Genomic DNA, 27,418 nt, shown 5'->3' on the forward strand with positions numbered 1-27,418 from the left:
ATGGATGGGAGGCGAACGAGACAAGAGCCATAAACAAACTACACTTTGTTCATCTTAAAGCAAGTATCCAATCGGGTTTGAGAAGAGCATATAACTTAACTTAGAGAATCTATAGCTTAAATGTAGTTGCAACAGTTATTTTAAGGGTTGTCTTTTATTAATCTTGCTGAACATTATTTGAAAAGCTTTAAAAGCAGAATTAGCTTTGATTTATTCATTCTACGTAATTCTGAAACAACTAATTTCCAGTAAGCTGATCAATAATCAATCATTTATTAGCTAATCCATTCTTCTCAATGTTGTTTAACAGCCCAAACATGGTGCGATATGTCCCTCTCTTTTTCCCTCGACCACTGTGAGGTTATTCAATCACTTTGAGATTCCTTTAAATTCTTTGTGACAAGTGACCTTGCAAAATGGCTTTTGTCAACATCCCCGCATTGTAATTCATGCTAAAACGACAGAGCTATGACTCTGCCAGTGCAGCATCATTCAGATCGGTCATCTAATCTAATACAAAAGTACACTTCATTGAATAAACCATTTTTCAGGTGATGTCTGAATAGGACAGATTCTTTAAAGGGAAAAGAAAGTCAAAGCCTAAGTAGGAAGACTCTTTTGTTCGAGGACACTGCTTACATGAGAGAAGTGGCCTTTTACCTTTCCCCAGAGTGTGTATTTCTATTTTATGTATTAACATGATGAGTATATTTTCTTCTTACACATGACAATCACTAACTCATAACCAACGTTTTTAAAAAAAAGCCTCAGTTCAGTTAATCTAGTCAAATGAGGATTATGCGAATAGGCATGTAAAAAAAAAGTCAGGGTTAAAGTAGGTCTTTCATGTTCATTGTTTTATGCATCGCTGTAAATTTAAATATATATACATACATATATAAAAATATAAAAATTCAAGTTAGAAATATACTCCACATTGCTCCTCTGAATAGTAGATTTTGACCCATTTCTGGATTAATTTATAACTGTATGTAGACCATGCATTTATGTGCATGTTTTTTCAAATCCTCCCATTGCATTTCAAAATCTGCACTTTGACTGGGGCATTGTCATACTTCAATTCTTTTTATGTTCAGTAGTTTAGTACGGTTTACTTAGCATCATTTGCTTGATCCTTGACCTGACATGGGCTACATTTCAGCATTCAGACAGCATTACGTTTTAATCTAAATGCCTTTAGACAGAGAAGCTCATGGACGACTCAATAGCTGCAAGGTGCCCAGGTCATGGGGCTCCAAAACAAGCCCATGTAATTGGTGTTCTACCAATGCGTTTGACAGATAGAACGAGGTGTTTGTGCTGACATGCTCTGTTTGGTTTTAGTCAAACATGGCACTGTGAATTATGGTCAAACATCGCCGCTTGGGTCTCATCTGTCCAAAGGACATATTTATGGAAGTTGGTCAGTTTGTTCAGATGTATTTTTGAAAATCTAAATTATGCTGTCATTCTTTTTCGGATGCAAGGGCTTCTTTCAGACGAACCTGTCCAAACAAAACCATAACTTTGATATTTATTTCTATCTGCAAAGTCATGAACTTTAACATTTAACTCATCAAGGCGCTTAGAGTCTGCCCATAAATCTGACAGACATCCCCATTGGCTTCTGGAAGATTAATACGTATTGACTTACAGCGCAATCCACTTGGTATTTGTCATGTTTTGTTGCCTCACAACCTGGATTTAAATGGATTATTTGAGAGTTTGCAACATTTCATTTACAGAACATCCCTACAACTTTGAAGATGTATTGTTGTGTCTTTTCCCCGTCGCAAAGCAAACAACTAAAAGGACAAAACAACAACTTCAGTGTGCATAACTGCTTTAGTAGGATGCCCTGGGTCACTGTCCTGATGAATGTCGAACCTCTGTCCTAGTCTAAAATCACAGGCAGACTCCCTTATTTTTAAACACCATTTAATAGCTTTTTTTGGACCCCTCTTCAATAAAGCCCAGCTCTGTGGAATGTACAACTTATTGTCTCTGATGATGAACTCTGCAACTCCTTCAGGGTTAATAATAATAATAATAATAATAATAATAATAATAATAATAATAATAATAATAATAATAATAATAATAATAATAATAATAATAATGTCAGGGTTCAGTTTTGATTTGGGTTTTTATTTACTCCTGTCTGGATTTAGTTAGGTTCTGGTGTTTGTTTTGGTTAGTTCAGTTTCCTCCTACCACACCCACTCAGCCTTCTACTGCAGTTAGTCACACCTGCCAGCCACTAATTAGCCAGACTCACTTCACCTGCCAGCTTCCCTACTTAAGCCTCACTCTGCTGTCACTCCTTTGCTGGTCCGTCATCATTCTACACCCTCTCCATGCCAGTCCCTCAGTAAGTCTTTGTATTTTCTTGCTTGTTCCTGGAGAAGCTTTGCTTTTTGTCCAGGGGCCTGTTTCAGAAAGGAGATTAAGTGAAAACTCTGAGTATGTTAACCCTGAAATGAGGGAAACTCTGGGTTTTCTGTTTCAGAAAGGGAGGTAAGTTAAACCTGAGAAAGCAGAGTAAGTCAAGCCCATTTCTTAAAGAGAGGTAACTTATACTCAGAGTCAGTTACCATGGCAAGTTACTCTGTGAACCTAACCTGGTCGGGAGCAGGTTTTCTTCAGAAAACCCAGAGTTTATTTTGGTCTCCTCCCCTTTTTTAAAGAGGAAGTGGTGTTTAAACACCTCATTGATTCTTTGGGGACATATTCATTGCGCACATTTCAGTCACGCAGAGCGCATCAAAGGGAATGAAATGGCATGTCCTTTTATGGATGATCCTGTTGACGAAGAGGCTGAATTACTTCGTAGGGAGTTACATTTACGTCGGGAAAGGATTTTAAGGCCCAGAGTGGATTTTTTGTCATATGCCTATCCTATCACAGCAATTTATATGATGTGATATTTGCTAAAAAAAAAAAGAAAACAAAAAAAAAAAGATTTTAAAATAGTTTCAATATTTCCTAGAATTCACTTAGCTTTAGTTTCAGAATGTTGATTTCCAGATCTGCCTTTTGGATCTGGCGGTCCAAGTATACAAGTTCTTTGCTGTTTTTTTCTATCTTTTTAATAAGAAGAAGTCTATATAACTCCTTAACTGGCAACTGAAAATACATTAGATTAGAGTTACATCATGAATGTAGTCTAAAATTCAGAATGAAACTGTGGCATTTACTGTAAATCACTGAACTGTGTCCATCTGTGCACCAGAAGTTGATGGACCTTCCTCCTGCCGTTCTTCCATAACTCTGGGGGGTAGAGATAAGAATGACCATTTATAGATATAAACTTGGATTCTATAGGCTACTCCACATATAAATGTCAATGTGTAGATTGTTTGATGTGTAGAGATATAATATTAAAATTACCTCTGTAGGCCTGTCTGTGGCAGCAGAAATGGTTTTTTCATCCCCATCATCCTGTGAAGATGAGCATTTCATTGAGTAGACTTTATAATACTATTTGTCATAATTGATGGTGAATGGAGTAGGCTACTGACAACTGTATGGGGTACTGTTGGGACAGGAGGCTCCAAGAGGCAGATATTACCCTCCAAATCTGTTGGGACCAACAAAAAACCCAACCCAAAGTAATATAAATGGAAATATCACATTTAGTCTATATATAAAAAACAACATTGTAGGTAGACCTCTTACATTTTATGAAGGCACTTAAATCTTCTGGAGTGACTGGCTCTGATGAAGTTCCTCCAGGAATTCCCTCAGCCATTGGCCTTCCAGCATTTAGGCTCAGGGCCATCTCTTCTGCATTTGTCAGGGGTGGTGGTGCAGGTCCTCCCCCTGTTTTACGAGCCTCTACCTTCTTTCTGTTGGCTGAGTAGAAGTCAAATGAGAATGAACATTTAGACCTATGTCAAAAATGCTACTGCACTGCTAGACACTGAATGCCATTTAGTCATTTAATATGTCAAATGTTTGTAAAGCCAGGTAGCTACTCTACTCCAATGATGTGCTCAAGGCTTACCTGCTTGAAGTATTTTTTTATATTTCATTTTCAGCTGCTGCCATGTTCATTTGATGCCTGCAGGATTGCACCTATCCATGGAAATTAAATTAGGTTTATTAAAATACTGTTCTTCCAGTTTCACCTCTGATATTATAACAGTTGGGTAAGTTACTCTAAAATAGTTCTTAATTACTAACTACAAATTTTCTTTTCAACAAGTCTAATTAGATTAATGTAATAATTACTGTCTCTAGAAAGTATTGGTCTACTTACTAATTAGCTTTTTTTTAAATACATGTTCAAATTCTGCATATGCTTGCATAAGCACATCCAGTTCTGCTGGTGAGAAATATGCACACCTTTTTTTTGTCTGACGCTGTTGTCATGGTGACTCGTAATATCTGCACTCCATTGATAATGGCTTTTTATAGTTGTGGTGCACGCACTTAACTCAGAGTCAGTGAACTCAGAGTTGATTGAACTAACTCATTTCAGCTGTTCTGAAACACAAAACTCAGAGTTTCCCATCTCAGGCTAAGTCCACTCAGAGTTCAAGTTTTAACTCAGAGTTGGTTGAACCTCCTTATTGAAACAGGCCCCAGGTGTCTCGTGTGAACTCCTAACCTGACAAGCTGCTCTGGAGAAGCTCTGCTCTGTGCCATGGTGTCTCCAGTGGTCCGCTAACCTGACTAGCCACACTTACTCCAGTACCACCTCCTCCAGTCCAATAACAGACTTTGGTTTTCCCCTTCCAGCACTCTTTACCTTCAATAAACTGTCTAAACGTGCTCTCTGTGTGTGTGTGTGCTCAACCCGGGTTCAGAAGACAAATCCTGACAAATAATAATAACAATTAATTGTATTTGTTTAGCACGCTCCACAGTTCTACATTAAACTAGGTTTAAAACAATCTAGAACAACACATACTGATCAAGATTATAAAGATAATACATCTCAAATAATAGTATTTGGCCAACAAATTGCAGTTGAAAATGAGGAAATCATGGGTGAAGTCGTATTTGTTGAAGGCAGCATGAAACAAAAGTCTGCCATCCTGGCTGATTCATGCAGCTGATTCCACAGCCGAGGCTCCAGGGTGGAGAAGGCTTGGACACCTATGGTTGATAGCTTGGTACGGGGGACAGTGAGGAGATTCTGGGTGCCAGATCAGAGTGACCGAGATGCAGATTGAGGAAAAAGAAGGTACTGGAGGTAGGTTGGGCCAGTGTGGTTGACAGCCTTGTAGACCAGTAGGAGTAACTTAATGGTTATCCACTGGTTGACATGGAGCCGTTGGTCTCTGTGCTGCATCTCTGATTAATGGCCTCTTTGCCTGGTTTGTGTGTTTTAGTGAGTGAGCCCTTGGACATTTTTTATAACCCCACCCTGACTTGCACTTCTCAGCAACTTTGTTCCTGACTTGTTTTGGAGATCTCATTAGTCTTCATTGTGTCTGATGCCTCTTGCTTAGTGGCGCTGCGGCCTCTAGGACCTTTCAGAAAAGGGTGTTTATACATATAGATCACTTAATTTGCACTCGGGTGGACTTTGTTTAGGTGTTTTAAGACTAATTATGTGACTTTTGAAAGTAATTTGTTGCACCAGACGTTTTAAGGGCTTCATAGCAAAGGGGGGTTGAATACAAATGCAGATAGCATTTTCTTTATACTTGTCTCTTTTTATTACAGACTTAGAAAACGTTGTACATAAAGTAAGATCAAAAAACATTTAAATTACAGTACTATAGTACTTTTACAAAGTAGTGTGTTTCCTCTTTGGCATTGCAAGAACACAGGACAGAATACTTCAGAATGGCAATCTCTCAAAACATCTACATTTATGAAACTCAGCATGTGATCAGTTCTTAACCTGTTAAATCCGTAATAGTCAAGGGTGTACTCATTTTCTTATTCTCACATTCTGTTTCTGTAAAATACACAGTGCTGTAAAAAGTGTTTCCCCCTTTCATATTTCCTCTAGAGTTTATGGCTCTCTTTTTTGTCATTCTTAAATGTTTCAGATAATCACACAAAGTTTTATATCAGAAATATAACTTGAGTAAACGCAACATGCAATGTCGATTTTCTTTATTAAGGAAGAAATCCACACACCAAAGCTATCTTTTTTAGAGCCTTTCAGGGCTGGACTTGCTTATGTACTTCAGAATATTTTCCTTAAACATAACCTGGGCTATATGTTCTGGGGAAGAGATGGATCGAAGTGTGTTTGGGCCTGTTTTTGTTTTGTCGGACTTTGCCTGTGTTAGGTAGGATCGGCATTGTCAATACTTATTGTCTACTTTAGTGTTTTCTTTAAAGAGTGAGTAGTGTGGAGTTGGGGGTTGGAACCTTATAAGCATTGCTTCTCTCCATCCTTTTCAAATCAGGTATCTTTTTTTTATTATAAATGTGAATATGAATTATTATACTTGCAGGTTTTAAACAAACAAACAAACCTAAGTGGACCTGAGCTGAAGGTCACAAATTGATAGTCCAATTGGCTGGTAGAGAAAAAAAGATATGGCTCAATCAATTAGAGCAAGTTGTCAATGTTCTGCAATAGTAAAGCTGCCTCCGGCCATCACAGTACCACCACTGTGTTTGACTGTTGCTAATGATGTTCTTTTTCAATTCTCTGTGTGAGCTTTACACCAAATATAATGCAAACCTGGCAGAAACCTCATCTCTGTTGCCTCATCAGTCCTCCAATATTTTTCAAAAAGTCTTGGGGATCCTCAAGATGTGTTGTTTTTGGTCAGCGGTGGGTTTTGGCTCAGGAACCCTCCCATGGATGCCATTTGTGTCCAGTTTCTTTCTTATTGTTGAATCATGGAGGCTGATCCTGAGGCAAGTAATGTTTACAGAGCTTTAGATGTTCTGGGTTTTTTTGTGGCCTCCTGGATGAAACGTCAATGCTTTCTGAGAATGATTTCCGTAGGCTGGCTAATCCTGTTAAGGTCCATAGCTGTTTTTTTTTCCAGTTGTGGATATTGACTACAGGGGTTCACTAGAGTACCAAAGCCTTACAATGGTTTCGGATGACTTTCCAGAGCCATAGTTGAAGAAAACTTGGTTTCTCACCTGATTTTTATTTTCTTTAGATGGGAGCATGATGTGTTGGTCTTTTGGAGTTTTTAACTTGCATCATGTTGTCAGAAAGATTTTGTCTAAGTAATTTCTTGGTACTACTGATCCTGAAGATCTCAAGCCTGGGCTTGAGCAGTGGAACTAAACCCAGGTTTCCAAATAGGTGGTTTAAAATTTCATGATTTGAAAGGGGTTGATTATTTCTTTATATGTCAAACCTGTGTCTGATGTTACAATTTGCTTGATGATTTCTGAAAATAATTGTTCACTGTATCTCTTGATCCAGATGAGTTAATACATTAAAGACCTAAATCTAATCTTCTTTCCTTCTCTAAACTGCTTGAGGAAATAGTTGCTGATCAAGTTTGTGAACATTTACAAAGTCATGACTTGTTTGAAGAGTTTCAGTCAGGCTTCAGAGCTCATCATAGCACTGGTGAAGGTCACTAATGATATTGTGTCTGTACTTGTCCTGTTAGATCTCAGTGCTGCATTTGAAACAGTTGATCACAATATTGTCTTAGAAAGACTTGAACATGCTGTAAGGATTAAGGGGAAAGCATTAGGCTGGTTTAAATGTTATCTGTCAGGCATATTTCAGTTTGTTGTCAATAAAAATCTTGAAACTCCAATTATCTATAATATATATGTGTGTGTGTGTGTGTGTGTGTGTGTGTGTGTGTGTGTGTGTGTGTGTGAATGGTAAAATTATCAGACAGCTTTTCCAGGGTTTCTTATTTTCACCTATGGAATATTGCAAAAATTGTAAATATTCTGTCCAGCTGAAAAACTAGTCCATGCATTTGTTACTTCAAGGCTAGACTATTGTAATTATTTACTATCAGGAAGTCCACAAAATGCCGTTTGAAGCCTTAAGCTGATCCAAAATGCTGCAGTATTCTGATGAAAATCAAAGAAAGGGATCATATTTCTCCTATTTTAGCTTCCCTTCATTGGCTTCCTGTTAAATCAAAAATAGAATTTAAAATTCTTCTTCTCACGTATAAAGCCCTTAATAATCAAGCTCCATCATATATCAGAGCTCTGATTACCCCGTATGTTCCTAACAGAGCACTTCGCTCTCAGTCTGCAGGTCTGCTGGTGGTTCCTAGAGTCTCTAAAAGTAGAATGGGAGGCAGATCCTTTAGCTATCAGGCTCCTCTCCTGTGGAACCAACTCCCAGATTTGGTCCATGAGTCTCCATGGTCCTGTCTACATTTAAGACTAGGCTTAAAACTTTCCTGTTTTCACAAAGCTTATAATTAGAGTGGCTTAGTTTCCTGAGATATCTCTGTAGTTTTGCTGCTATAGGCTTAGGCTGCAGGAGGACATCAACATCTATTTCTCTCACTCTGCCGAGTTCTCCTGCTGTTCACCAATTTGCATTGTGTTATTTCAACGTTTACCTAATGTTCTCTTTGTCTTTTCTCTCTTCATGGTAGGGACACCTGGTCTGGTGTACCTTTGTGCTTCTGTGCTTTTTTTTGTCTCTTTTCTGTGTCTTTGCTCTGTTTTCTCTAACCCCCAATCGGTTGAGGCAGATGAGGCAGACTGTTCCCACTGAGCCTGGTTCTGGTTCTGCTGGAGGTTTCCCTCCCTGTTAAAGAAGAGTTTTCCTCTCCACTGTCGCGTCATGCATGCTCATTGTGAAGGGTTGCTGCAAAGCCATCAGACGACTGCTCATGTGGCTCTTTGCTCTTTCAGGAGGAGTGAATGCTGCTTGTCAAGACTCAATGCAATCTGCTGGGTTTTCTTAGAGAGGAAACTTTTTGACCAATCTGTCTGGATGATTTGATTGAATGTGACTTCATAAAGTGTGTTGAGATGACGTGTGTTGTGAATTAGCACAGTCTAAATAAAATTGAATTGAATTGTATTTTGAGGCAATTTAAAATGTCACAAATAGTTTACCTTCATATTAATATGTGATCAAAATAATTGCAAGATTTTTTTGTCTATCTTAATAAGTTAAACCACTTGTATCATATGATATTTAACTTACTGTTTTGTATCATAGCTATTTCTTATGTGTCAAGGAACAACGGCACATAATGGTTATATAGGAAGTCACATATCGAAGTTGAACTGTGGGAGGTTGAAGGAGGTTATTTGTCACTAAAGCAAAGAGGCAAGGAAAGAAAGCAAGAAAAAGAAAGGATAAAACAACAATCCTGTTCCCCTTTCATAGACAAAGCTACCTAACAGGAGCCTGTGCAAATTGTAATAGCATTAGAGTTAGTTTATTGTGCTTATGGAATCATCCTATCAATGAATGTTCTTTGTAGGTATTATTCTAATCTCTTTAAAGCACAGCTCTACAAAAACACACAACCTCGGATGAATGGAATGCTGTCATGCAGACAGGAAAAGCTCTCAGACTCCGTAGGGTAAATGTGGTCTTATATAAAAGCAAGATAAATCTGACTGCCACATGATGTATAAAGCACTCGGCATAGTGACAGCAAAATGTGTAAATGATGTTCAATACACAGAAATAACATTTAAAAAAAACTAGTTTAATGAATCTGGTAAAAACAGGACCTGCTATTTGGGCTGTCTGGTTAAAAGGTACCTTCAAAAGTTGTTAAATTATGGTAGACTAGAAAATAGTAGTACTTGAAAACAGAATTATTCCAATTGTCAATCTGTAATAACAGCCAAAGCATAATGTGGTAACAAAGTGTCATAAATATATCACAAAGTTAATCTAAGCTTTAAATAACCTTAAAAAAACAATGTTTGACTTTCTCTGATTATTTACTCTTTTCAGGGTTCAAAAAAGTGGTTCTGCAAGAAACAAACTAAAAAACCGGTTTTGCTGAATCTAGAGCTAGAGCACAGCAGAGTTTTTATTGGGCACCATACCTTTATGTCCTCTCCACAATCCTGAAGACATACTTTATTTTCTGTTCTTTGTTACGCACATTGTAAAACATTTACACCCAGCACTTCAGTCAGCTGTTTTCAACACATCAAAATGTTTGAATGTAAATGTTTCTTTTATTTTTGAGTTGTAAAAGTAAGGCTTAGAACAAATTATGTTTTGTTACGTTTCTTGTGCCTGCTTGTTATGTTTAATCTGCTTGCATTCTGAGCCAGTGTCTCATCTAATATTTCAGGAATGTAACGCATAGTGACAATAAAGATTTTTGATTTCACCCTGGAAAACTGAAACACAGAGAAGTTTATGGTTAGCCCATTGACTGTACCAGATTCTGAAGCTGTAGAAATTGTCACAAATCAACACCACGTTTCAATAAGCTAATAAGCTGTTTGATTTTATTTCCAAACATTCCATTGCACATTATGGCCAGACATCTATACTTTAGTCTCCTCTGCCCAAAGGATATTGTCCCTGAGGTCTTATGGTTCATTCAAATGTAACTCTCAATTTTGGATAAGTGCCATATTCTTAGAAGAGAAAAAAAGCCTTTCCCTCAGCACCTATACTAAAAACTGTTACCTATTTAATTTTTTACTAATTGCATTTTCATGAGCTGTAATATTTAGCATGCTGATTGTAGCTCATAGAGTCTGAGATGGAGCTCTTGGGTTTTCTGCTATTTCTATAAGCGTAGCACACTCTCTGTCTGAATTTGCTGGGACAACAACGACTGTAAAGCTCCAATGGAGGTTTGCCTCTTTGGATTTCTGTAAATACACACCTGCACTCCAGGCCATCAAGTTGCCATAATGTCAACTTTTACAGAGGTGGGGATGCTAATGAACAGTGATTCAAGTTTTATTAAACCCAAGGGAATTGGCAAAGCACTTTTTAGTTTCTTCTATGTCTTAACTGACACCCTTGCAAACGTTTTCCCCCTGGATGTGTGTGTTCATATTAAAACATAGTCATACTTCAAAGTCTATAAGGCCTACTTTTCCATGACCAAAAATTATATCACTAAGGGGGTATAGCTTATAGGACAGGCATGCAAATGACTACAGTTGATACACCCTCCAAATTTCTGTCACCGAAATAACTCCAAAAAAGATTAATATTCACTACAGTAGCATTGAATGACACACCATACCTTGAGACCTTAAGTGTCACAATACATATATATATATATATATATATATATATATATATATATATATATATATATATATATATATATATATATATATATATATATATATATATATATATATATATATATATACAGAGAGAGAGAGAGAGAGAGAGAGAGAGCATGTAAAAACTTGTTCTTGTAAACAAAAAAGTTTTGTGTTTGTTGAGTTTGTCCCAAAATGAGTAACAGAGAGTTGCAAAAACATTATTTTTAAGAAATAATCAAATTAAATATCTTAAATATGTAACAACATAAACATCAACCTTGTGCTCAACAACTTGCTTTCATGATCACTGAGAAACAAAATCTCCTATTCAATTATGTTTGAACCTGCCATTTACCATAGCTAAATTTAAAGTAACGCATTAAGAAGAAAAAAAGACTACACAGTCAGTGAATGGATCGGTCAGGATTTTCTCCAGCCTGGTGTGAATAAAACAACTTTTATTGTTGTTGGTCCCAAAAGCACAAGATAGAGACTAAATGCATTTAGTCTCATTTAGTCTGGCAGACTAAATGAGACGAAAGAGCATGCCAGGAACATAGGTGTAGTTACGGACTCTCACTTATATTTTAGCATTCACACAATTACAAAATCAGCACACAGCCATCTTTAAACATTGCCAGAGAAAACTGTTTTCTGTCCAAACATAATACAGAAAAACGTGTGCATTCTTGTTTTTTCGTAACTAGAATTAGACAAGTGCAGACAGCATTTACTTTATTCGCTCCTCTGCTCTGGAACCAACTCCCTGAAAAGCTGAAAAGTGCAGCAACTGTCGGCTTCTTTAACTTTCGGACTGATAACCCTCCTGTTCATTGCAGCTTCCCAATAATGGTCAAACTGTATTTCAGTCCTTTCATGTCTCTGCTGTTTATTTGTATTGAATCTTAGTATTTATTATCCCATTTATTTTAATTAATGAGGGAGTGGTGGCCTAGTGGTTAGAGTAGTGCGCTTGCGCTCTGAGAAGGTTGCAAGTACCTGGTTCGATCCCCTTAGCCTGCACTCTGGGTCCCTGAGCAAGATCCTCATCCCCAGATTGCTCCCCAGGCGCCGGACATGGTGGCAGCCCACTGCTCCCCAAGGGGATGGGTTAAGGTGCAGATGTGCATTTCTCCTTTGTGAGATCAATAAAGTTCAATTATTAATTATTATAATGCTCAAACATTACTGTTGTTTCAATTAATTGCCCGTCTTTATTGCAGTTTTCTTAACCTCTGCACTTTTATTGTTATGCACGAAGAACTTTGAATTACCTTCTGTATGAATAGTGTTATCCAAATAAATTTGCCTTGCCTTTAAGATTAAAATGAAAAAAAAGGTGATAAAGATTTTCTGTGTATAATTGTGCTCTTTCTTGAGATAATTAGAATATTTGCAGTGTGCTGTGCCGGCATCTCACAGGAATGCGAAGAGATGGTCACTGTGTGTGCATTGGCCCCTTTAACTTTTAATTGATCAATGACTCAAAAATTGTTATGTGGAGCCTAAGAAATAGACCACTGAAGACTGCAAATTGACTCTGCTGGTCTCTATGCTCTACTTAATTGAATTTCTGAAGACATTTCATGATTAAAAAAACATATGTTTTATTATTTTTTTTTATGATGTAAAGAACATTGTAAAGACCATGTAAAACCTTTTGATGTTAATTATCAAAATATGAAGATTTTAATGATGATCATTGTGTTTACTTTATCTACATTGCAAATAGTAAACAAAATATAGAATTTGCTATAATAAATAAAAAAAAAAATAACTGGAAACATACTCATAAGTTGATGCACGTGAGTTTGAAAGACTACAAAAGGCATCATTCCCTTACCTGTGATCTGCTTGCCAATTTTGTTTGAGAGAAAGCAGTTGATCTTTATGTAATATTCCAAGGACTTTGAAAACACATCCAGTAATTTGGGATTACCATTCAGCAGGTTTCAAACCCAAAATATGAAGTGAAAAATGAGGAACTCTGTTGAAACCAAGCCCTGGACTGTAGACTAACAAAAAGGTCTGTCAAAACTGATACAAAAATTGCTAAGGGTGCAAACAAATAAATAAAAATCCCACAAATAACTGCAGCTGACATACAGTGTAGCTGTTTCAAGATGAAAAGAAGGATGCTCTTGAAGATGACCAAGCCCCCAAGATCTTCTAAATTGAACTTTAAAACCACAACCACAAAGAATAGAGTCTAAAAGGACTTAAAAGAGTCAAAAGGACAAAAAGGAAACTTGGTGGTGGACAGCTGATGTCTTGAAGTTTATTTGACATCAACATCTCGACGCCATTTAGGGGCGATCTCAAATCTGGGTAAATTAAAGGCCTCATCCACAACTACTATAAAATATTTTAGATGTTGATGTTAAAAGATGCAACTCACAGTATTAAGAACTAGTTCATGTAAACTGTTAATTAGAGTCATTTGGGTGGTTTCCTTTGTCACTATGATTGTTTTAAAAATAAATTGCTTCACCCAACCACTAACCATGAGTTGCTGTATTCTCAAAACTGATCAAATATCTGACATTCTGTCGGTGTATGTAAACCGATGAGTCCAAACAGGACACATAAAAAACTTTTACTTGTAGATACCAGTTTCCACAAAGGTTCTCGTACGGATATGCTGACACTGAATGACTTTGATTTTGTTTTAAATTCCCCCTCGGTTCTTTCTATATGCTTATGATTGAACAGCGAAGCAAACAGTCTGAAATGTAAACGTGGGGCTAGCATTTTAAAGTCACCTTAAACAAACAGCAGGAGATGTGTGTCATTTGAATTGTGGTCTTTACTAAATTAATCTTCATTTGTGTTCGGTCACGGGTGCAAACATCACATACGGCCGCTATGAATACACCTCCAGCTGTGCAACATTAAACTTGAACTCAGTGCAGAGCTTAGGCTGATGTATGAAACTATCCCCCTGACTGTGACCAATTGATCCCTTTGTCTTGATTTTCCCCTGTAGTTTTCCTTTTAAAAAATGTCACCTGTTGAGCTGAGCTGCATAGTCTGTAGTAAAAAATAAATAAATTCCTCTTAAAGGGACCCAGGAACAGTGCTCATTTTAGTGTTGCTGGAGACGCAGATGTGAGCGAGACGATTTATTTCTCCATGTTTTACTTTTGAGAAGCCGTCAGTGTCTTTTGCATTATAAAACACAGAAAAATCTCACGAAACCTGTTCATGGGAGAACAGAAAAAAAGACAGATAATTCTAACTACAAATATCTGACTTCAAAGTAGTTTTCTGAAGGTTAGAATAACATGGTAAAACTTATGTTGCCTTAATAATGCATTTGTTTTCTTTCTTCTCTCTTTCTCTCTTTTTTTTTGAGCCTTTCAGTCCTGTAGGCTCGCATTTCTCCCACTGCTTTCTTTTAGCAAAACAGAATGGATGATTACTCCTGGGCGGTCCAACTCCCACAGAGTAGCTCAATTATTGACTTTGCTAAGTCAAGCTTTAACGTACAAATCCTGCTCACACTCTTGTCCTTGTGGTGGCCGAGGGCCCACTGAAGGCATGCTTTCAGCCCGCGGTCCAGCAGACATTAATTCCTCTCAATCTTCACACTCAATTTAGTCTTGAATGTTGCTGCCAATATGGCTGAGCCTTGGAATTAGAAGTAGTAAATTATACAAATAACCCCTAATAGCATGCCATGCCCAAACGAAGTGAACCCAAAAACATGCCAGTGATTTGTTGGGGAAATAGAAGGGCAAGTCCAATTATGTAGGTACAAATATGCGGAGACTGTGGAATAATGACAGGTGCATATGATTCTCATGTACTCAGGGTCTATTGGATTGATCTTAAGCACTGCATTTTGATAAAGCAACACCCAGTGACGCTCCATGCAGCAAGCAAGGGGAAAGAAAATAGACATGAAATGTTGCTGGGCAACAAAAACCAATAAACACATAAAGGTGTTATTATAGCTGGACAAAAGAGGGAGCGAGCTAAAAAAGCTAACATGCAGGTCATGCCTAAAGCTGCTTTGGTACACGAAAACATGTAGTCACAAATTGGGAGTATTACAAGGATTTATTTGAGATTATGTATAAATCATTAAGAAGAATTTTGCTGCTGTCAGTTACAGCGTGGATTTTATTATTTATTTACTGGCTTCTCAAGCACACATGGACCCAATTCGCATTACATTAGAAAGAAAAAGGAGCCTGCTGAGAACTGATATTTGCTGCCGGTTTCTTAGCTTGTCATTCACCACAAGCAGATACAAACCTCAGCACAGCAACAACTGAAGAGTGATGATAGAAAACGCCCCACAGGAAAACTCAAAAAGCCTAGAGGTGAACGCTACGCAATGCTTTATGCAAGAAGGCAGCTGCAAGGTTTTGCAGGAGAGTTAGAACTAACGCCAGCGGCATCAAGCACCATGTGGCCATTCCCCCCTGCTGGGCACCTGAAGCCACGAGGGGGAGAAACTTTTAGAGAAATGAGGAGGATAAATCTAAGCTCAGCAATCCAAGTGATTTGCAGCAGAGGCAGGCTGAGTCATAAACGCTTCAGAGAAACTAATTATGCATATCGTCTTAAAATTCACAAGACCTGGAGCTCGGAGCAGACAGCTTCTTTTCTGTAAAATACAACAATGAGCAGGTGACGAGTACATATGCTAATACACAAAGCTCACAGTAGGAGGGGTTGATCGCGCTCACTGTAAACAGTTTTACCTGTGAAATATCAAAGAGGACACAAACAAGGCAAGCAAATTTTTCTGTGAATACCTTTTGTGATATTCATTTTGCAGTGACTAATGTAAAACTTAACAGAAGCAAGCAAATTTAGAGGGAAATATAAAAAAAAAAAAAAATCTTTGTATGCATAGTTCAGCCAAAGCCTTTGCATACCAATGGTAGATTTAGATTTAAAATTATTTGATTCTGACAGGAAATGAGACAGCTGTATCAAAGAAGACAATGAAACAATGTAAACAGAGTGACTTTGAAAAAGTAAATACATTTTTTCTTTTACATTTTATGTGATCAAATATTAACATGCCAAAAATACGTATTCCCTGCTCAATTATCAATGAAAATGCCCTTATTGGGATTACATGGTCAAACCTGTTTGATAACTGCTGACTAGTTTTTCTAGTGTTTTCTCTGGTAATTGAACAATTAATCTTTAGTAAGGAGCTGTAAATCTTTGTGGCATGAAGGTCTATTTGCCATTACCCTAATCCTTAGCCTCCTCCATAGATTCTCATAAATAATCAAGTCGTTACTACAGCTGGATCACTCTAAGACATCATAATGTCTTCCAGTCAGAAGAAATATGTTGGTAAAATGAACTAAAACTAAATCTGGCAGGGTTATTTAATCTTTTGAGCTTAATTGTTAAGTTTGACACAGAACAAACATAACCAACCCAGTGGTGGACACAGACTAGTACATGAGTACATTGGAATTTCTTTATTTTCAAATGAACTTCATTAAACAGTGATTTAAATACATTATTATAGTTCTAATTCCATTTAGATTCAAAATGGTTGACCATGCCAAAAAAAAACTCATGAAAAACAGCATTTTCCTTTGAGACATGCAGGCTCCAGTCCATTAAACCACGGGTATCACCAAAAGGGAAACACTAATATGAATTATCTGCAAAGCCAAAGGCACATATGGTATGATGAGCCTACTTCTGAAGGTTAAATAGACTGACCTGGTGTCTCTTTGGTGGTTTGTTGCTCGAGCGCTTGTTACTTTTAAAAAGCTTATGAAATGAAATAAAAAAAACAGGACAAAATAAAAGAAACAATAAGCTTTCTGCAGACCTCAGGGGAACCTAAATTATATTTTATCTCCAATCATTTCTGCTTATCCAATAACAAAAGAAATATGTTTGGAGCAATATAAACTTTGCTCTCATATAAATAAATTCATCAATTTCTGTGTCTGCCGGCAGTTTTGCTTGCACGTATCAACAACAAGAATGGCGAAAAGTCGCTAAACAAAAAGGAAAACCAGGACGGAGGCATGAAGGTAGCTTTAAATTTGATTGTGAATCTTGAGCTGCAGAGGGCCGAGTCTCCAATCTGCCATGTGGTCTAATATTCAAAACCAATCTTCATTATTTCTGTTTTTGTCTATAAATAAGACTCTTTAATGACCATTGATACATCAAAAATACATCACCACTTGCTATCCATCTTTTGGACCTATAGGGCTGCAGGTGCAGACAAAGAACACAAAGAGACCCAAAACAGGATTTTGATAACTGCACCAACATGCAGGTCAAAATTCTGGATTCTTATTTTTTTATTTAGTTTTTTGTAAACCGACTTTGTGAAAAAAATAGGAAATTGAAAGAGTGCAAGAGATAATTTAACTATAGCCTTATTCAGAGCAAATGTGTTGCTTTCAAATGCTTTGTGATTTGGACATGGAAATAAAGTTTATTCTATTTGATTAGTTTCTGGCTGAAACTAATCAATAATTTGTGTTCTCATCTCAAATTTACAAATAAATATCTTTTTATGTATAAAAAAAGATCAAACAAATGCTCTACCACGTTACAGTAAAAATAACAACGTCTCTTTTCAGTTAATACGATCTTTGCGGTTTGCTTTTAGTCTCATTACTTTGAAAGTTCCTGTAAGAGAAAGTTTCAAAAACCCTGCAGTTTTCTCTTTAGATCAGCGCGTTTCCAGCTGTCATGTGTGCAGCTCTCTTGTTAACTCACAAGACAAGATTTGGTGTGCTGGACTGCTTAAAGAAAAATACTTCAGATATGCTTGAAAACGCTCAGCGTTTTTTTTTTTTTTTTCATTACAATTAGGCTACAAGTTTTAAAGAAACTTTCAGGGCAGGAACGGCATGTCCACACTCACATGGATAGCTACTAATCAAGTGAAAAGGACAACTGCAAAAAATAGATAAAAAGCAAAAGAATTTGTCTTTTGTATTTGCATCGGCAGTTTGGGAGTTATACAAAGAGGTGGAAATCAAATTTTGGAATTTCAGCAAAGAACATACTTGTAAAAATGCTCTTAATTTATTATTTAGTTGATTCTTTTACTTAAATATGCCAAATTAAGTAATGAACATTACTACTTAAGAGATGACTACTTAAGCAGAAATAAAAGAGTATATTTCCAGCAGCAAATTAATTAGAGCAGGTATTTTCCAAACAACCAAACGCTAAACAGGTTGCAGATGGTGCACAATGTGTGTTACTGAAGCGACTCATCTGCAAACCTCTCTGGCTATTTTCTGAAAATGATCAAGAAATAGGGAGATTGCAATCTAATATGTGCATGATTGGGGCAACATTCTTTTCATAATAGCTTGTTCAGAATATTTTGGGGGGCATTTTATGCTGGAAAGGATGTGCAAATGTGCTGCAAAGGCGAAGCCAGGCTGCGTAGAAAACGTTTTATTAGTGGTGATGGACACGAATTAGCTACATTGTGAGAAGAAAAAGATCGCAATTGCTCGTGCCGAAGGGCAACGCTTTTGCCTTGTTCAGAGCCCGTTTGAGGTCAACTCTATAATAATCAGTATATTACTGTTGCAATGTTTTGCCTGTTCCTTGTGATTAATAAGAATATCATTTCCAGAAACAGCAACGGATTTATAACAACTGAATAAGGTCAGAAACAGAAACGTTTATTGGAACAATGAGTTACTATGCAGTTAAAATAAAGCTGTTTTGGCTTTTGAACACCAAAAAATATATTAATATTTCCCCCAAGTGGAATGGCTGAAAACATTTCAAGGGCTTTTTGCATGACACTAAAACAAATGTTCAAGTAATAGTAATAAATATTAATAGGAAACAAAATATGTAAAAATGTGTTGCCTGCACATTACATTTATCAGCTTTTTGTTAAAGGAAAACATAAATCTTAAAACATGAACTTCATGAAACTTAATATCTTGATAGCAGGTAATGTAAACATAAACTTCAAGAGAAACCATACAAATGTTCATAATGTGCAAGTCTTTAGACATTGCTTTGCAGAAAAGGACTATGCAGCACAGCCAATTTACTTTGAACATATACAATTTGCTGCTAGTGCAGTTCAAGTTGCTCTTTTAGGCCCTCTGTTAACGTCAGGACTAATCAGTCTCATCCTCTGCCTCATACAGTCAGTGCCAGTCCAACGACGGTTGTTTGAGTGCATCACCGCTCACAGAGTCCATTTTCCGACATCAGTTGGATTCCAAACTGTCGCAGGCAACTCAAATAGGTCAAAGACGTCAGGCTAAAAGTTTTGCTGGAGGAGTTCATCTGGTACTCCTTCTCAGGCTTTCCAGAGTCTGCAGAAAGGAGCGCTGAGCCTGGTTTTCCTCCAGGGTGGAGTAGTCCTCCTCCTCCTCCTCAATGACGCCGCACTGGACACAGCGTAGGCGGGGCTCGCGTTGTCCAGCCCTGCAGACGCAAGCCGTGGCCAGAGACTGAGGGAACTCCTCCATCGCTAAAGGCAGCAGATGGGCAGGAACAGTGTCCATGCTGGTCGCCATGGAGAAAACAGGCCCAAATGTAAGGGATGCTGAGCTGCAGACGGTAGAGCTCTAGAGAAGACGCAGCAGAGGATGAAAGATGTAAAAATTGAGATGTATCTGATCAGCAGTCCTAAGTGTTCTGGAACAAATGATGCAAAAAATGACAAAAAAAAATAAAAACTTGTAACAGTGGGATTTAATCAATGAGAGCTGTTGAAAAGATCCCTCAGGATTCTGTTTGATAAGATGCTTTGAGAGATCCAGTTGAGCTCCTTTTTCAATTAGTTTTTTTTTTTTTTTTTGCCATAAAAAACAGGGAGAAGTGTGCACAAGTCTGAGGGAGCTGCTGTGTCTGAGTACCACTGAGCTCTTCTTTTATACATTTCAGCAACCCACTCACTTCTTCCTTTGGGCATCCCTCCACGCACAGAGCGCCTCTCCCCTCCTACATCCTCACTGATGACACATTTCCGCAGCTTCCATACCAGTGCACCGGAATAACCTCCCAGAAAGTGTTGGCATGGGAACCGGATGGGGATGTTTAGGACAGAGTAGGCAGAACAGGGAAAGAAGCAGCACACTGATGCAGACTGTGACAAATAATTGCGCAATCACTTAAGAAAGTTATGTGTGCCGATTAAGAGGCAACAATTACTCCTCCGTAAGGGTATAAAGAACATTTTTACTAGAAGGGTTCATACGAAACAGTTTGTAATGTCACAAACGTTGGTTCTATATACAAGTCCAAAAGAAAAGATGAAATGCCTTACTTTACTATTAAGCAGTTTTTTTTTTAGTTTGACAAATGTTTAAAGAGCAACCAAACCCGGACTCTTGAAATGACAAGTAGCTGATTATAATGGCTAATAATAATCATAATTAACAGACTGCATGAAATACAACTATTAAAATAGATATTTAACACATCAACCATTTAGTGACATGAAATACATCTAATGGGGCCACTGATACAAGAACCGCCCCCACATGTCGACAACAACTCAAGGAAAACAATTATTTCATCTTTGGGTTCTTATCAAGAATGCACAGGTCCATCTTACCATTTATTCTTCCTTTAAAAATATGAGATCTGCCAGCTCCAAATGATGGAAGCCATCCTGTACCAGCGGTCTTCAATTCCTGTGCCCTACAACTTTGGTCATTCTGCTTCATCACACCTGAGTCAAACAATCGGGTCATTAGCAGGACTCCGGATAACCTGACTGCATCCCGAGGAGGTAATTCAGCCGTTTGATTCAGGTGTGTTGGACCAGGGACACATCTAGAAGTTTCAGAACACAGGACCTCGAGGACCACTGGCCCATACCATGATGTCGCCACCTGAAAATAAATACGACTTTTCAGGGTGATGCTCGCAACCATACTTCCTTCCAATCATGGTGTGTACTGTGACAGCCAGAGGTCAAGCGCTGGTTTCGTCTGATCAGATGAGATACTTCCAGGTTGTTTATTGGCCTGCCAAGGTTCTGCAGCAAACAATATTCTTCAACAGACTTTAGCAGTTGAGTCTTAATTGAGGATGAGTGCAGTACTCATTTTCTTGGGAAAAACTGTACCCACAGTTTCCATGTCTGTCTGATGCTCAGAGTGCCCCTCGGCTCTTTTGGCTACCTTTTCTGCTCTTCTTGGACATGCTACGAGGGGCACCTAGCCATGGCTGGTTCATGATGAAATTCTTCTTTTCTCTTCCAGATTATGGCTCCAACAAAGCAAATTTGAACACCCAGAAGTCTCGAAATGCAGCTGTAGTCATTGGCATTCATGTTTTGCAACAGCAGCACATTTTTGTTGAGCTCTCTTTTAGAAATTGTATCACTTTGTGAACACTTTGTCAATTAGAAACCTTTTTATAGGCCATTAGTTTATATCAAACCAGCTGATATTAAGACATAGCAGCAATGTTTCATAACGGGCTTATTTCATCTACTTACTTGGCTTTTTATGCCTTTTTGCACACCCTTTCCCTTACGTGTTCAATACTTATTCCATGTACCATTCCAGTTCATTTAATTTGTGGACTAATTTGTTTTGATTTCTTTGTATGTGTGTTGATTACTTGGGTTGTTACCAGCATCTGGTGTGAATTAGATGCTATTGGCTCCATTGCAAATACTTAAACTGAGAGCAGCATGGATCTTTTCAATACTTCCCTGCTGTGTATCTCTATGCATAATAAAGGTATGCTACATTTTTTGAACTGAATTACTGAAATTGTGTTTAATACAATGCACCTGTAGCTTAGTAGTCATTTCACTCTGCAGAAGAACTTAAATCACAAACTGACAAAAAATAAATAAATAAATAGATTTATGTCTTTTATGAGATGAAAATCAAGCATGAGAAAATAATACAGGATCTTTAGAATTGGATTGCATAGCATTTCCCTTTACATATTTAATACTAATCACACTTCAAAAAGTAGTTTAAGCTTCAATCTGAAGTTAAAATGTACTCAATAAAACCTAACCTTCCAACTAATGCAAAATACACTACACAAAAAAAAATGAGACAAATTGATCAGAGCATATTTATTGATCGCAGGAAGAACAAAAGCAATCTAGGTTTCGACATTTAGTCAATCATCTGGGGTGACGCTCAAAACTACAAGCAGCTCAGATATTGCTACAGTTCTTCAGCAAAAGTTCAGCGGCAAAGCAACTCCTGTAAGCTGCACTTGTGGATTAAGTATGAAATGTTGGGTACAAGTTTTCTACAATGCAGGACAAAAAACAGTCAGGTTGAAATGAAAGAACTGAAATGGAAGATCTGAAATTCTATAAACCTAAAAGCTATCCAGAAAGAAGTCTATGTTGTTTGTTCTAATCTGTACCAATGGTTTGTTAGAGCCACCACCATTACATACTTTGGAGTAAATGGACAACACAATACCAGATGGCGAACGTCGGACCAAAATTTAATTTGTAAACAGTCACACATTTCTATATTTTTACACAGTTTCATCTTTGCTGGTAATGCAGACAGATTGTGTTCCATTTATCAAAGTATTTGCTTCAGCTACAGGAGTATCTTTGTCAAAAACACTAAAACACCTGAGACATTGCTCCCATTAAACCAAAAATAAAGCTAAAGCTGTGGAATGATTTTGTGTTAGTGCTTTGAAGAACAAGAATTTAAATCTATATGCAACACAAAAAAAAGAGGAAATGTTTGTTAACCCAAATGGAACTGCAATAAATCATGTTTTAAAGTAAGTTACACGTCCAGTGTTTTTAGCAAACAGGAGCCACAAAGCACACATGTTAAGACTGAGACATCATGGATCTTATAATCCCAACTTTAAATCCTCCTTTCTCTCGTAAGATTAATTTCCCATTACGGTTCTTAAACAGATGGTCTTGTTTTAGTTGCTATGTCTAATTAAAGCTGTTTACTGAACGCACCAGTTAGTCCAATGGTTTCTTTACACAACTGTTTGGGTTGAGCGCATGTAGAGACTGGCTCACATCGTCTATCACTTGCAGGAGGAAAACTGAGATATTGCCCAGAAACTGTCACATTCTCTTTGCCTGGTCCATGATGATGATGGCAGTTGGACGCGACATTAATGCAGCTGGTCCCCTCCATCGCTTGCTGCGGCTCCCAGCGTCCATCTGATCCCCCTACCCCTGCTTCTGCTTCTTGAGGTAACGAGCACGCTGGGACAGACCCATCCCCATCACGTAGCTGTTGAGCATCTTGGCTGGAAGCAGAGCTGTAGTCACCCAACCCTACAGAGGGAAATTACATGGTCATCTGGTGGCATTTACAAATAACAGATTAGCATTTATTATTAATCTCCAACCCACAGGAGCAACAAATGTGGCAAGCGTGTTTGTACAAGGGAAAATTCAAGCAATTGTGCCATCTTATTGTATATGCCCTTTGCAAATTATGTCTGAACTACGTGCCATTTGTTAAAGTCAGAAATCCCAAAACGCATGTCCTTATTTGGACCTTTCTTTAATGCCACTTTAAAAAGGCAACAGGAACAATCCAAGTTTTTTTGTGGTTGGAACGTCACACTCCTGGGGTCAATGGATACATTTATATGCCTGTTCATTGTTAAAGAGTACAAATTAAGTTAATCCAAACCTATTCTACTTCAGTGACTATGGAAAGTGCAGTACTGATGAGATGTTTTCATAGTCTTCCATGAACGTCATTTTATTACTGATGCATCTGAACCCTTTTTGTTTTGTTTTTTAAATGGGGAGCTCAGGTTGGTTTCAAAAACAAGAATTTATGGTGGACTTTTTCTAGTCCATTGAGGGTCAAAAAAGTGCATACAAGTACTGATAACAGGCTGAGGAGGAAATTTGGCCATTTGAGCCATTTGGATGCAACTGAAAGTTGCAGGATGGTTGTTCTTGATGACTGGAGTTGGGGACTCCAGCATTAGAAAGCAGCAACTCATACCTTGTGGTTTCTGTATCCAACAACAGGGTTCTGGCATAATTCTGACTTGATATTTGACACGTCTTCTAGCAGACGTAACGTTAATTTAAATTGCTCGGTTTTCAGGGATAGTCCTCAAATCTTCAAGGGGTTGAGGCCAAGGCTCAAGGACGGTCATTTCAGAAGTTAGACTTGTCCATTCACGAAGGGTTTTCATGCATGACTGCGATCATTGTTCTGTTGGAACATCCATTAATGTCCAAACTTTAACCATTTAACTAAAACTGCCACCCTCAGATGTAAGACAACTGGTTAGGAGGATGTTCAAGAACACCCCAGGAACAACGCTCAAGCCCGTCATTTAGTGTGAACACCAGTAACAGCACAAGGTGACAACCAGGTTAACGTCACTAAAATTTGCCTACTCCAATGCAAACTGTTGAAAACATTTACAGTCAGGTCAGACAACAACTGGTTTTAGAGGATGATGAAAACCAACAATGAGCTTCTGCAATGCCCCCGGGATCTACCCCACTTTAATTTTCCATAATAAATTCCAACTTGTGCATCATTGTAGTTCTTTATTGTGTATCTACTTTACTCTGAAAGAAGAATGGTTTAAATAGATAATAAGAAATAGATAAGAAAGCTCCAAATTAATCTCATCAATGCTTATGGAGAGTATGTAAACTTTTCACCTGCCACGTAAAATCACTTTTAACGTCAAAGTAGTTTGTAGAGTTTCACAGTAAAACCAGACGAAATTTTTTCTGCATTTCAGTCCTCTTTCCAAGCGAGAAGGAGGTTTACGCAGTGTAATCAGCAGTTTTACACAGACTAACTGAAAACATAATGAACTCATTCTTCCACCATGTTGAGAGCCGAGGAGAAGGTATGTGATTACTGCTGCTTATCTGTTTGTTGGCTTGATTATGCAAACAAAAAACCCGACCACGTATAATCACATGTAACTTGCCGGAGAGGCAGCAAAGAAAGAGCCCATTCAATTTCTTCGTGGATCTGCTTTCTTTTAATGTGTTAAAAAAAAAAAAAAAGGAAATTGGAATTGATTTTATATAGCTTCTTTAAGTGCTGCTCCAAACTGAAAAAAAATTATCTAATTTTTAATAACCATAATTCATTTATCATTTTTTTTTGCTGTACTTTGGCGTTTATTTACCAAACCAACGCATCACTCAATCTAACGGGGCTACAGTAATGGCAGAACAGTGGTTTACTTTTAATGTAGTTAAAGACTACAAACCCAGTAAATGAGAAGCTGATTGAGCCCAGTTAAAGATGACCAAGATGTTCAGCTCCATCAAAGTTAATTCACAACAACTGGCTGGTCAAAAAACAGCAGCAACAGGATGGCATTTCACACTCCACTCACTTATCCATTTAGTTTTACTATTTTAAGCGTGTTACTATGCCATTCTAATTGTACAACTAAAGAAAAATAAGCTGCAGTATAGTCAACGGAACAGCTGTTGTTTTTCCCCCAGAAAAGGTGCAGATTGCAGTTTTACAGCAGTCTAAATTAGATGCTGGTGAACTGTGGCTTAAAACTGTAAAACGTGCAGAGCACTGCGACACAGCTGAACAGAGAGGGATTATCAGATAAACACGAGAGCAACTGCTTGTCCGCTGCTTGTGGACTGGTTGAAACACTGTGGCTGAAGGCAGACCAGATCGGAGCTGGATTGATGCTATCTGCACACAACCCAGTGGCTGCACAGGATTAATACGAGCATTTTTATGATTAATCTAATTCATTGACCACCTGTGTGCTGAAATAAATAGTGTTGTTACCTCAATGTATAATCGATAAACATGATTGTTGATATTTAGGTCACATAGTCCTCTGCGGTACGCCGACTCTGACATATCTGAGACCTCTGATGAATGAAGGCACATACTAGAAAAATCAGGCCAGGCCTGGAGTTTCCGCCTCATTTCTGATAAGGTGTCATTAGGATGCACATAATGCAGAAAGGTAGTGAAGCGTTCCACTCCATTATTTTGGAGGATGTTTACTTCCAAACAGATGCTAGGAGCAGCTGTTGGAACAACATTATCTCAGTGGATGGAGGTGAGCTCATAGGAGGCTCTTTTGTAGAAAGTCAAACTGGAACTACATGAGCTTTGAATACAGTTGCCATGGCATACCTTCGCCGTGCTGCGCATGTTTTATATTGTCCCAGTTCCATAATGCTGACAAGCAAAGCGTCATTCTTTAAAAAAAATAAAAAGAGGATAACTTATGTGGTGCAAATATGCTTCCATATCTACCAGTGTAATTGAGACGGCACTAAAGGTGTTTTAGTTGTTTCACAAGGTTATATAACAGGCTGCATAAGGATTATTCTGCTATTGTGTGCAAATAATGTTAGCTACAGCTATTACTGATAAACCAGAGAAAACGTTTCTTAGCAGTGCTTGGTTTTTTGGAAATGGAACAAGACTGTGTGATGTTTTAGGGGCTGGAAAAATGTTTGGAAGATGTCTTCATTTCTGCTTCAAAATGAAGCCCAATTCAGAAACATGACAATATTAGGTGTGCTATCAATTTAAATGATTCCATTAAGTATTACAACCTTTTCTTGTACCCTGCTTTACTGGCTTGAACAAAAAAATAATAAGATAAAAAATGCTTTTTACCTAAGTAACTTTAGGAACCTTTCCCAGGACACAGGGTACTTTTTTGGGGACATTTTGTATTTTTTTTTTATAACATATACCACGGTCAAAAAAGATTAGAGAAGACATTTAAAAACAGAAAAGAGCTCTGGTAAAGAGGTTGTAGTTTTTTGGAGTTACCTTGAGCCTTTGGAGCAGAGCTTTGTGGAGGAAGGGAAGCTAAAAATGCATAACTGGAAGAGTACCCAGAGCATTATGCTACAGGTTTAAACTCCTGTGCATTTAGTAACATATTAAAAAGTTATTACACATTTCCTTAAAAATTTTATTCTGTTTTAAAATATAATTGACTTAAGAAAAAACAGATTTAGGTTTGTGAGTGTAAACTGCCACATTGTGATGCTGATTGGAGATCAGCCTCCTTGTTGCCGTGCCTCAAATGAGCGAAAGTGGAAATATGCATCCACAAAGTACATTTAGAGCTTGTTAGTTACACCTTTTATGGTACTAAAAGTGACATGATATAAGTTATAAAGTTGTCTGCTGTAAAAGAATAATCAATTAATGTTTCCTAGTTTAAAATTGTGGCTTTTTATTTTCAGAGTAGAAGCCATCCTTTTCTTCTTTTACACTCACTATACCAGATGTTGGGATTTAATTTCAAGTATTTCACAGTTACACATGTTCAAAAAGTCAGTCCTTTCGCAAATGCTTCAAACTGTTATCGCTGTGATACA

The 27,418-nt window shown here is 37.7% G+C and overlaps 1 protein-coding gene across 1 annotated transcript in view; it reads right to left on the minus strand.

Moving 5' to 3' along the window:
• Positions 1-22,159: 22,159 nt before the first annotated feature.
• hsd17b12b (hydroxysteroid (17-beta) dehydrogenase 12b) overlaps positions 22,160-27,418 on the minus strand; it is a 28,052-nt gene continuing 22,793 nt past the window's right edge. Inside the window, exon 11 of the mRNA XM_012854254.3 lies at positions 22,160-23,374. Coding sequence (XP_012709708.2) covers positions 23,267-23,374 — 108 coding nt within the window. The 3' untranslated portion in view covers positions 22,160-23,266. The remainder of the gene's footprint in view (positions 23,375-27,418) is intronic.

This window comes from Fundulus heteroclitus, chromosome 4, assembly GCF_011125445.2.
Source record: "Fundulus heteroclitus isolate FHET01 chromosome 4, MU-UCD_Fhet_4.1, whole genome shotgun sequence".
NCBI classification, from domain to species: domain Eukaryota; kingdom Metazoa; phylum Chordata; class Actinopteri; order Cyprinodontiformes; family Fundulidae; genus Fundulus; species Fundulus heteroclitus.